At 32.9% G+C, this 13873-nt stretch overlaps 1 protein-coding gene across 4 annotated transcripts in view; it reads left to right on the top strand.

Moving 5' to 3' along the window:
- LOC135090045 (circadian locomoter output cycles protein kaput-like) overlaps positions 1–2413 on the top strand; it is a 178270-nt gene extending 175857 nt beyond the window's left edge. For all 4 annotated transcript variants that reach the window (XM_063986313.1, XM_063986305.1, XM_063986285.1 and 1 more), the window contains one exon: positions 108–2413. In XM_063986313.1, the coding sequence (XP_063842383.1) occupies positions 108–121 (14 nt within the window). In that variant the 3' untranslated portion in view covers positions 122–2413. The remainder of the gene's footprint in view (positions 1–107) is intronic.
- Positions 2414–13873: the final 11460 nt, after the last annotated feature.

Raw genomic sequence — 13873 nt, forward strand, 5'->3', positions numbered from 1 at the left:
AGAGAGAGAGAGAGAGAGAGAGAGAGAGAGAGAGAGAGAGAGCATTTGAGGAAATGTATAATTTTAAAAAGATTATATTGACAGTGTTACATTTCTATCTGTTTCAGGTGAATTCTTGTGACGTATGAAATCCTGCCAACCAAATTTCACATGATGCAAAAGATCTCTGAACAAGGAGCCCACTCTTGGGGAAGGGCTTACCTTACCTGTGTGTGAGATAATGTTTCCATGATGCTACAAAATTTCTGTGTTGAAAATTGGTTGCAAGTGCACCTCAGTCTGTATACCTGATATCAACTGCAGTAGTATGACCTCATACTTTGCTGGAATGCTTAAGAGTCACTGTATTTACAATGATGTTATACAATACTGTATGATGCTTATATTCATGGTTTGTTGATATGATTGTCAAAAGTTCACAGAAATTATCTGCCCATTGTTTCATGATTAACACATGAGCCCATTATTTAAAATTTCATGAAAATTATGGGTGTTATGTTTGTGTGTGCTTGAGGAAGGACAGATGCAAATGTGTATGTGTGTATATTTACACACACACACACACACACACACACACACACACACACACACTTGTGTATAGTTTTTAACATTGGCTGAACTATAAAACTGGAAGTCATTCCAAAATCAAGCTGCTACGGCTAAACTATTTGATTTTTACACAATCTCATTGATATGAACACATTGCTGTGTCAAATTTTATGTGAGGCAAATACGTATATGAAGATGGGATTTCTGCATGAAACTTGAATCGAAAGTAATATGAAGTACTTCATAACTGTTTATCTGAGAAATATAATTCTACCACCACCTAACTCACATTCATGAAAGGGAAGGTATTCTACTTATTATCACCAATTCAGTTAGCAACAGAAGCAGACTTTGCAACAAGTAAGTAATAATGTTCATTTTTCATGTTATTAAAAAAAGCAGATTTCATTGATTATTTTGGTACATACTGATGTCTCAAAAGCACTTTATGAAAACTCATCTCACTGTCCATATGCATTTACATTTACATGATATATCACAGTGTATTTGATATCAGTAAAAAGTACAGGCATTATTAAAACATGATTTTACTGTTGATGCACTTTGTGAATGTAATGTTCATAATGCTGCCTTCAGATTTCCAGTGTTACACAATCATGCCATGGTAAATTTTTTTGTATACAATGGAAGTACTTAGATTTAGTTTGAGAAATGTTTGAAGCAAAACACAACATAGTGATTACTCTTCTGATGGAAAAATTGTTCTGTAATTGTGAGGGGCTGATGGTGGAATACATTACTGAATATGGGTAATTCAAGATTCACATGAAAACATACTTAGGTAGTTTAGATCCTTGTACAGCAACAGTTGATAACTTTTACCCTAGACATGCATCATATAGAGTGTACATTGTGGTCACACACTGTACACTCTACACAATGCATGTCTGTGTCTGAGGAGGGACATGATTCACTGCCTGCACTCACCACCAGCAGTTTACATGTTTGTTGCCATTGGTCAAAAGCAATCTGTCTAGACAATTACATTCCACATACATTTCATGCAGTAATAATCATGTCATGCCCTTCCTTGGAGAACCATAGAAACACTGGGAAATTGAAATGAAGGCAGGATAAGTTTTCAGCCATGAGAGGTGCCCCAGCTAGGCAAGGAGGCTTAAAGTATAGCACCTTGAACATTGGGACCATAGTGATTGTCTGTTCCCAAGATCATTTTTGGAGCTTTTGCACCCCTCATCACTACAGTCATACATTACACTGCAGTGAGGATCCTTCATTTATATACTATATACCACTTGTAGATACTGGCAGCAGTTGGTTAACTATGTAAAATTAATGTATATTGCCATCCTCTATCTAGCATTGTCTTCATAACTTTGTGCTGAATAATAACCACAAATTAGCATCAAGACTGGGATTCAAATGTAAATTACTGTGGATTGTATATATATATGCAAGTTCAAATCCTAGTCATGGCAGTGATGTGTGGTGGTTATTCATCACTAAAGTGTGAAAATACATATCATACAGTTGTATGATATGAAGATACCGCCAGCTAAGAGTGGTCACACAATATGTAAACTGAAGAGCCTCAGGTGTGTGTAATGCTTACTTACGGATGTGCTATGTGGCAAAATATGGCATGAAATGATTCAGACTAAGGATGGCAGGCATGTGAATGTGTTGTTGGCATGGAACTGTCCTCAGAATTAAACAAGGTATGCATATGGGACATGTTATCATTGTAACTGTATTTGCTATGATGTCTAAACCCAATTTAATTTTGTATGCATTAGAATTATTCTATGCCGTGTATCACACCTAAGTTCTCAGGATTATTGGCCAGGCATTTCTGCCCTTTATGATTATAATGTGAAAGTAATATCTGAATTCATGGTGTTTAATCCATTGTATTATATATATATATATATATATATATATATATATATATATATATATATATATATATATATATATATATATATATATATATATATATATTCTTTGAATTATTGTTGAAGGTGAGTATTTTTGTAGGTGTGTGGTGGATTGACTCACAGGAGCAATGGACAAGATTGTGAATGCATAACTTCTGACAATAATGAGGAATTAGTTTGTCTTTTCTTTTCTCTGTGTTGTTCTATCAATTTCTCCTTTATGTTCAGTTTGATATAACTTTTAGCACATGCAGTTTCCTTAACATCTGCAGTTTCTTTTACTTTACAGTAAATTTATTGTGATATGACAATATTCTTCCTTGACTTTGGAGATTATGATTATGCTCTGCCATACATTTACATGACTGGATGTGCTGTCTTCATGTTTTTTCCAGATATTAGAATTTTAACACATGGTATGAAAGTTCATACTGCAGTACCTAATTACTATACAACTTCATTTTTTTTTTTATTCAAACTAAAACCAAATATTATATATGTTAAATACATCTGAATTACAAAATTGTCCGTGGGACAAGATCTGGTGAAGTCAAAATACACATGCATGTGTCATGTTCTTGGATGTAACAGTGTAGCTATATTAGATGTGGAGCCAGACCTCAGTGTATGCAAGGCAAGATTAAACCGGCATTGAGAATCATCCGTCCCCACTGAGAGCCTAATCTCTCTCTCTCTGCCCACTATATATTCATGCATGGTGCTCACAAGGATGGCTAATGCCTCAGAGAATACTGCATTTTTACAGTAGATACTCCATAATCCAAATAATGTCACATTTAATGTTGAATTTTGATTTAGGAATACAATTTAGTGATAAAGAACCTGAAAGCATTATGAGGCAGTGAAGCTGTTTTCTTGGTGTGGAATTGATCTTGTACAACAAAAAGTATGCAAGTCATTACACAGGTAAGTAAAAGAGCACTAGTGAAGTTGTTTGAAGAATTGTTTTAGGGTTGGGAAGTCAGTCAGGACACTCAGTGATGAACCCTCACAGCTTTGGTGGCAAAACTGCTCACAACATGCATGCATATCTTGTGATAACTCAGCAGACTAGGGTGTCATTACATAACCATAAACATAAACAACAGCTTTTTTTGTGTGTGTAAAAAAAGATAATTATGTAATTACTATTGTTACTTTTATTATGACTTTAATGACACCAATGTATTTCATTGAAACAGTGGATAACAGTATAAAAATTACTGCATATATTTTCCAATAAATTTAGAAGAAAAAATAAAACTACAGATGTAATTCTTTGAACAGAGGCTGTTTTCTGTGGGATGTCTTGCACACCTATCTTAAGCAGACTATTCACAATTTATGTGTTTTGAAAGACATAAATACTAATTTTTTTTTTTTTTTATAATCTGCATAACTTGATTGCAAATTTATTTGTTATTACAAGTATATTTATAGAGAGGCTGGATGGATGTGAAACATAAGGAACAAAGGCTGCTGGCTGCTGCTGTAGTGATTTATAAGAAAGAAAAGAGACTGAGATCTTCATGCAATGACAGGACCCACACTTAGTCAATCTTGCAAGGATGAAATAAATCAGTGTTTTGCTCATAGCAGCAGTGATCCTCAAGGTGCTCTGACTCTATACTTTGTGATGAAATACTCTGCAGTTTTTCAGTAACTGAGGATACTTTTAAGTAGCTTTTTAGCAATTCAGTAGCATCTCAAAATATGCATCATATTTCTTGGCTCTCCCAAGCCAAGACTTAATATATTGAATTATGGGATATCTGCTGTAAATAAAAACTGGCATTGAAAGAATAATTAATTATTTTACTCTAAAAACAATATATATATATATATATATATATATATATATATATATATATATATATATATATATATATATATATATATATATATATATATATATATATGCAAGGATTTCAAATATAATACATGATGACAATAGGAGTTGAGCTGGAATGGCTAGCAGTTACAGATATTTTCCAAGGTTCAGATGATTACACTTCTATTCTACTTCAAGAATCTTAATATAAATTATCATTATTGACCATTGAGTGCCATGTGTAGTTTACTGACTGCAGTATGTGAATATCAGTCATAAGTAAATCTACAGTAACTAGGCAATACTTGAAACAGAGCTGCAGAATAATTTTCACCTTGTATGTATGTACTTGCACCATCTTTGATTATTCATTGTCAAGGCTAGTGTGAAAGGTGGTCAACATAAAGCTCATCATCTTATCATCTTCATAGCTATGAGCATTAATTACACTACCAATTACTATGTCACCTCACCAGAGAGGAAGGTTCATATCTGATTCAGAATAACAGCATCAAAGTTAGCCTCTGTAAATCTTGGTTTTGTAAGTGATTTTTTTTTCCCCTGTACATTTTGTTTTGAATGTTTATTTGTTTCTCCATGCTTTGTGCTGTACTGTACACCTGAATGAAGACTTGGTGTGGTGTGGGGTGAAAATAAATAGGAATAACTGCAATGGAAGGGACACATGAAAATAGTAATGCTCTAGTCTGCATCTGCACATTTGGTTACAAAATTAGGAATGTAGTAATTCTTTCAAGTGTGATAGTTCAGGAAAGGGAAGAATAGAAAAGAAAGACACTTATGTATATTGAAACATTATTTCAGTATATATTGAGGTAGAAGGAAAAGGTTTGAAAATGTTTTGCTGTGTTGGATGCGTAGAAAAAGCAACTTTTGTATACCAAATTTTATCTATTTACTTATTATTATTATTATTATTATTATTATTATTATTATTATTATTATTATTATTATTATTATTATTGTTGTTGATACTTGTTGCTGGCATTTACCAACACTTTGTGTTTAAAGAAACTGTGTGCTCTTAGTGCTGTTTTCCATTCCAATGTGTAAAATATCACCAAGGGGAAATGGTTCATTCAGAGGTATAACATTGACAACGTAACAATATCCATACACACAACAGTAATGTAAATACACATGCTGAAATGGCTCACAATTACAGATCAATACACTGAAATTTTTGCATTGGTATTGCTTCTCTTTGCAGTTTCTCAAGTGAGTACAAATTAATGTAATGTGGAAAATTACAGTAGACTGAAATAACCCTTACAGTCTAAAGATAGAATTAAATTTAGAATAACAGTCTGATTTCTCACGTATTGCTTAGTGCGTGAAATTCATCCACCGATTGAGAAAAAGTATTTCATATAACTTGATGACAAGCACCATGCATGCATATCAGGATTATTAGGATGAGTAGTGTGGTAAAACCCTGTGTTTTACATGCAGTGCAGCATGAGAGTAGTATATACTACAATTTTTTTTTCATTAAATGAGTTTCTGAATATTTATGCAATGCCACCCCTTTGACTCTATGTCTAGGAAACAGCCACTTGTGTATAGAAATAAATGAAGTTTTTAGTAGTGAATAACCATGGGAGTATTACATATTATTGCTTTTTCAGACATGTACAGTTCATCATTCTTTGCTATAGTGCCGACCGATTTACCAGTGTTATTCTTCATAGAAAAGAGTATGGCCTGCAAAGCATGATGCTGTGGTGCACAAAGCTGCATCAGATGCTGTTTGTTGATTACATGCTGAATTTATGATGTACAATAGTGTGTGTATATATATATATATATATATATATATATATATATATATATATATATATATATATATATATATATATATATATATATATATATATATCTGTGAGTATGTGTGTGTGTGTGTCTAGATTTATGTGTGTGTGTTGATTTTGTGATCTATGGCTCATAAGTTACATATATGTTAGTAACATATAATATTAAAATCTAATGCAAAATTAATTGAAGTGCATTAAATTTCAAAGGCACACTGTTAATAAAAAAGCAAAGCTTAATGGTTATACAGATGATAGAGCAGATCATTCTTTATTAACATGAAATTTAGGCAAGGTTTGTCAAAATATGTACAAAAATTATGGTATTTGTTTCTGTTGAGACAATATTTAATATTCTGATAAAAATGTTATATATATATATATATATATATATATATATATATATATATATATATATATATATATATATATATATATATATATATATATATATATATATTCTCCGAATTATGGACATATATAAGATGATTAGCCAGTTTTGATACCCTGTATAGTACAAATTGTCTTGTGGAAGTTCCTTTTAGTTCAAATCATTACCTATATATACATACATTGTTATGAACTCCTGGTACTGAAACTTTCAGCAGTGCAAATGAAATGAGTATATGTACAATGATCAAGACTGTAGCATTCTTTGTGTATTGTGTGTGTATGTGTATATATATTATATATATATATATATATATATATATATATATATATATATATATATATATATATATATATAGTAATCCTTCTTTATAATGTATAATTAATTTTGAAGTGGATCTGTAATTTCACAAAATTTGGTATAACTCAGGTTACATCTACAGGACAGAAAGTGACTAGATAAAAGAGCATTTTCTGTTTGAAAAGAAAAAAAATCATCATTGAGAGCAGATCATGGAAAGCATTTAATTCTTTTATTATTTGTCAATACTGTATATGTGTGGCAACATTGTGCTGTGAATTGTGCCATAATTCCTTTTTTTTTTTTTTTTCAACACCAGCATGCAGTAGAAAAAAAATACTTAAACAGTGAACAAACACATTACTCACATTCATGAGTTGAAAGGAGTGACTTCCAGAGCCATACAAAAGAAGGATGAAAGAATGTGATTCACACCCAAACCAAGTGTCATCTAATGGCAACTTCATTGATGGTGCAGAAAAAAAAAACATGACACTGCAGTGGAGTTAATATTTCATGATTAGATAATAGTAGACATTGTAAAATCTTACTGATGTATCATCTTGTATTTAACACTAAAACAATGCAGTCACTCAACAGCTGCCACTCTGAAAAACCTTCTCTTTTTCCATGAGTTGGGCTGGCCATCAGGGCCTTATATAGAGAAATCTGCAGCATAATATAATTTTTTTGTTATGAGTCCATTATAGTGAAGGGTTACTGTATATATATATATATATATATATATATATATATATATATATATATATATATATATATATATATATATATATATATATATATATATATATATATATATATATATATATATATATATATATATATATATATATACACACATAAAGAAAATATGCTTGTATGTTTGCTGGTTTATAAGTTTTAAAGAGATGAAAATCAAAATCCCACTAATAGCACATGGTTCTCTCTCTCTCTCTCTCTCTCTCTCTCTCTCTCTCTCTCTCTCTCTCTCTCTCTCTCTCTCTCTCTCTCTCTCTCTCTCTCTCTCTCTCTCTCTCTCTCTCTCTCTCTCTCTCTCTCTGGAATGTTTGTCACTATGTTCATATTGTAAATATTTCTCAGTGTACATAAAGAAATTAGTACATAAGGTCAACCTTCACAGGATCATTTGTGAATAAATATACACTTTTCTTTCTATCTTATGTCTTTCTTTCACTGGTGAGTAAGGAAGGTGTGATATATATTATACTTGTAGCTGGTTGGTGTTCAGGAGAGCTAAACACTTGGTGGTGAGACTCTGTACAGCATCACAAGTAATAACCAGGACTCTGACTTGTGTTATGGTGTTGTCATACAACTCATTTAGATGTCATTGATCCTGTCACACTATGGAGACAACATACGGCCATGTTGTGCTTCTTGTGTGTGCTGGAGTGAATGGGTCTCGCTGGTCTTATAAATACGTATATTTTTGAGATGACAATGATGTGTATTTGTTGGGCCTGTTATGTGAATTTGTATTGGATGCCTGTGATAAGGATGGTCATCTTTGTGGGATAACTTAATTCATTTGGGATCCATGGAGTTATCAGTTTCATAGTCTAGAATTATATTTTTCAAATGACATAAAAAAAGTTATCAGTAAGTATATTTTTAAATAATCCCCAAAATATTTCCTTGGATAACCGAGATGAAAATTTTATTGCAGTGTGTGTGTGTGTGTGTGTGTGTGTGTGTGTGTGTGTGTGTGTGTGTGTGTGTGTGTGTGTGTGTGTGTGTGTGTGTGTGTGTGTGTGTGTGTGAATTTACACTCATGTACTTGAGGTGGAACTGAAATCCGTTCTCTTACTGCCTTGAGTCCCCAACACACCCTACACTCCTCTACCACACCCTTGCCACATCTCTACCACACACCATGAAGCACATCAACTCTTTCATCACATGGAGGGACAAAGATGTACTTAATCATCCCCACATTCATGTTGTATAAGTAGTTTGGGTAGGTAATTTTCAAATTAGGTTCTTCCAATACACAGAGCAAAGTTTATAATTTCCACAAATATTCAGCAGCATTTTAAACAAGCCAAATTCTCTGCTCAGAAAATTGTGTGTGTGTTTTCTTTTTCTTTAATTCACTGATTAATATAAAACATAGTAGATGTAATAGCTTGTTGTTTCCTGAAAGTAAGGAAGAAAAAGGGTCTGGAAGTTTAATATTAGCTCTTCAGAAAGTATAGTTATTGTCAGAATTTTAAATCCTCTTAACTGGTGTAAGTGTACAAGGTCAAAAATGTGATTTGTTATATATATATATATATATATATATATATATATATATATATATATATATATATATATATATATATATATATATATATATATATATATATATATATATATATATATATATATTATGCTGTTATCAAGGATTTTACATAAATTTTATTGCAGAGTCTAACAAAGAATAATCTACAAATATATCATAGCTTATTCAAAATTCAATATATATAAAAAGTTACTGAATTATATCATTGTAAATACATATATGATATATGGCAGTTTTGGTCAGACTTAAGCCCTTGTCCAGTTAGAGCCTGTGCATGTAGATGCCTGGCTTAGAGAAAGTGTTGAGTTTTGTTCTCAAATACTGTGTGTGAATATATGTGGGTGTGTGGGGGTATGAATGGGTGTGTGGATAGGTAGATGGGTTTACATGTAAGGCATATGCAGCACATATGAAATGGTCTGGCTTTTCCTCTGTTTCCACCAAAGATTTCAACAGTGACAAGATCCATACTTGATTACATACTGTTTTCCTTACAAGTTTGCAAGTTTCCTTTTGACTTTCATATAAACAGACTCAGACTCTCTCTCTCTCTCTCTCTCTCTCTCTCTCTCTCTCTCTCTCTCTCTCTCTCTCTCTCTCTCTCTCTCTCTCTCTCTCTCTCTCTCTCTCTCTCTCTCTCTCTCTCTCTCTCTCTCTCTCTCTCTCTCCTCCCACTCCCATGCAAACCCTAATCATTACAATCAAGTCTCTTTCTTTTCACTTCTCTAGCCCACATGTATACAAGGCATTTTGAGATGTGCATTAGCAAAAGACAGTGGCAATTCATAATGGTTGATGTACGTAAGCTAATACCCTGTAGTGTCTGTCCATCCTTAAACACTGTCATCTTTGCAACCCCCTATTTGCAAATGTACACTTAAAACTGGCTCTTACAGACTGGGTTAGGAGTTTACATTATAACAGTCTTCCCTCATGCAGTAAATCTCGTAAATCTCTCATGCTTTGGACCACCTCAGTTGCTACTCTTTCATTGTGCTTCTTTCTGACTGTGGGGTGGCCACACCAATGTTATATATTCTGACCTTGGCTGAATCAGTGATACAATCAATTCTTTTATCATCTTCTTGTCCAGATAGTTAAATACTAATGTTATAGTTCTCAGTAGTTTGTATGTTTCTGGTGTGTGTATGTGTGTGTGTGTGTGTGTGTGTGTGTGTGTGTGTGTGTGTGTGTGTGTGTGTGTGTGTGTGTGTGTGTGTGTGTGTGTGTGTGTGTGTGTGTGTGTGTGTGTGTGGCTGGCTGAGTAAACTGAACAGGGACACAGTAAAAGAAGTAAAGTTCAAATGATGGGCAACAGATGAAACTTATAAAGTTTTAGAAAGAAAAGAGGATGAAACAGGACATAAAGGAATAGACTTCAGTATTTCCTCTCTGGCAATAGCAGTGCCATGCAACATATCCCTTTAAGAAAAATTTGCTCATTTATGATGTTTTAGCATGATCTGTAGATATACGAGTACTTGTGCCTCTTAGTGAACTGAATGCCTCTGGGCTGAAACATTACTTGCTTTACTGTGTTTACTGCTAAGTTTTTTTGTGTGTGTGGCAACAAACTGTTTATATATATATATATATATATATATATATATATATATATATATATATATATATATATATATATATATATATATATATATATATATATATATATGGATAGATAGATAGAAAAGAAGTTAAGTAAAACTCGTAGTTGTATCTTCTTTAAAAGTAAGAGTATACTAAATGAGTATTAACATGTTATTGCTGTAAAGAATATATATAAATATCTATATTTTTGCTGGACATTACAAACACTGTTTATGTCACTAATGTAACAGTAGGGGGCAGGCAATTCTCATAACCATTAAATCTGAAAAACAAAAATTATTGTTTCTGTAATGTCAGTATGATTTTCACCATGTTCACTTAGTGATTATTGATACTCAACAATGATCTAAAACTAAAAGACTTTATTAGTAATGATAATTAACTATTTATTAGAGACAAATAGAGTGCTAGTCAACTAATAAAATCATAATCTGCCTTCTTTCAAGTTTTCCATTAATTATTTTAATGGAGCTTTTACAATACTTGAGTTAGCTGCATCACACTTCACGTGGCAAACAGGACACAACTGATTCTAATAAATAATTTACAATATCATCATTTTTCCCATCTCACTCACTTGTAAGACGCTCATTGTCTTATGTTACAATTTTACAGCAATACTTTTGCTTGCCGTTATCATGAGACCTGCCTGTATTAAATGCATGCCCCCTACTCAAGAGATCTTTTCTAAAACATATAATAACCAACTACCTAACTGCAGGGTGATTTGCTCCTCTCACCCTTTTGTCACCTTCATTTGTAAACTGTAACAGTTTTTGGACACTTTTTCAACAGTTATTCTTGGAAGCTATGGTTGTGGATTTACATTTCAGCAAGTTTGTTCCAAGACTTTGCAAGTTTCTCATAGATAATGGAAAAAAAATCACAGTGTACTGTGTGTGTGTGTGTGTGTGTGTGTGTGTGTGTGTGTGTGTGTGTGTGTGTGTGTGTGTGTGTGTGTGTGTGTGTGTGTGTGTGTGTGTGTGTGATTATTATGATCTACTCACAGAAATAAAAAAAAAAATCTTGGAAAACCATCTACCTTTTTCACATGGTAACATTACAGACTGTAATTAGTGCTTGTATCTCTGCATTTCAAAGTTATATATGACATTCAAATGTACTACTCAGATCTCCGACTAGGGAAAATCTTACAATTCATATCCAATCAATGAATAACAGAGATTTCATTCATCCAAAACTTCAATGTGTCTAGTAGTTTAAAGACATCTTCATTTTTTAGCAAATTTTGTAATGCAGTGCTTGTAACTGTGATACATCATGTGAAGTATTTATGTATGTGATTTTCAGTTATGCACTAAACATGCATTGATTCCATATTGTCAAAACTCCAAACTGTACATTTAATTTCATATATGATCATCTGGACCTTTGGCTTCTGATGGTATTAGGCTCTTTTAACTATTTCACTGCTGGACAATTTTTTCCATAGTCATGTACTAAAACTTTTCATACTTATTTTTGTACAACCATTCTCAAATTCTGTATCATACAAATAGTGGAACTAACTTCTTATTTTCTCACTTTCCTGCATGTCCATACAAAACACTTTTTTCCAGTGCTGTGAATGCTAACAAAGTATTGTAGTAAAAGACTGATCCTTACTTTCTGTTTAGGGGAAGCATGCAAATCCTTCAGCTGTGAGGGAGTTCTTGGGAAATGTAAGAAGTAGCAAGTCATGTAGTTAAATCAAAATTGCCTGCAGAGTTTTAAGTTGATGCAAAAAGATGTCATATTAGGAGGGACTGAGTGGAGGGAGATGTGAGAGAGTAAAGAGAATTTTTGGTTCAGGCCTCGGGAAGGTTGCTATCTTTATTATTAACCCATCTATTACTACTGAAAATTTCTGAACTTCATGCAGCCACCAGCTATTAGTCAGAATAAACAAAAAAAATATATCTCCTGCTCAGAATCATGTCAGGCTCTATAATGCAGTGGAACCAAAGATGTGCTCTCCTCAGAGTAATGTCAGGCTCCAAAATTCACTGGAACCACAACTGTGTACTAAAGTTATGTCCTAAAAACAAACAAGCATAATAACAATCTTACAGAAGGGTATGAAATGCCTGGATGCATGTATCTTAGAAAAAAAATATGAACTGCTAAGGAAATCTGTATGAAAGGGTATGAGTTGCCTGGATGCATAAAACAAAAAAAACTGTGAGCTGCTGATAGAAGCTTTAGGGAAGATTGTGGGATACCAGGATGTATCAAAAATTAAGAAAAAACACTGAGATCTACTGAAGAAAACCATATGGAAGGGTGTAGGAGGGCTGGATTCACATAACTAAGAAAGGAAGCATGTGGGAAACTGTAAGGAAGAACCCAAGAGTGTTTGCTGAGCTGAAGACTAGCAGATATGAGGCACCAGTTATATTGTGAATGAATATCAAGTAATGTCATTGTTGTTTGTTTATCACTGATCACTATTCTTCTATAAGATGTACATATGTACCTATATATTTTACAACACTGCAGACATACAAAAAAAAGCATTGTTACTAAAGTGATGTGAATTTCAACTCATCGGACGATAAATGTGAAAATTGTTTGAGGATGGTATCTAATAATATCTGTGATCTTTAATTTCAAGGGTTCAGATCATTCATTATTTAACATACAACTTACTTTTCATGACCTTTCAGATAGCCAGTTTTGTTACCTACACCAAAACTTTTGAAATATACTAGACTACAGTTTGATCAGTGGCAATTCAGTGTTCACAAGAGTAAGGATACTTTTTTGTGTGACTGTACGTACATACATTTTCACGACTGTATAATCTTTTTACCCTACCCAGCTTTTCAATAATGGTGAAGAATTCATTTTATTTTATCATTTTGTAATTTCTATTTTCTTCTTTTTTACAAGGTTACATACAGCACAGCTAACATACAGTAGCTTTTTTTTATATATTTTATGATACCTCCCTCCCTTCCATCATTAACAAACTTGTCTTCTGTTAGCTACAGTATATGTATCTTCAGTCAAACTTAATCTCTCTCTCTCTCTCTCTCTCTCTCTCTCTCTCTCTCTCTCTCTCTCTCTCTCTCTCTCTCTCTCTCTCTCTCTCTCTCTCTCTCTCTAAGGATCAATGCAGCATATACAATCACAAAT

The sequence above is a fragment of the Scylla paramamosain genome, chromosome 3 (assembly GCF_035594125.1).
Source record: "Scylla paramamosain isolate STU-SP2022 chromosome 3, ASM3559412v1, whole genome shotgun sequence".
Lineage (NCBI taxonomy): Eukaryota > Metazoa > Arthropoda > Malacostraca > Decapoda > Portunidae > Scylla > Scylla paramamosain.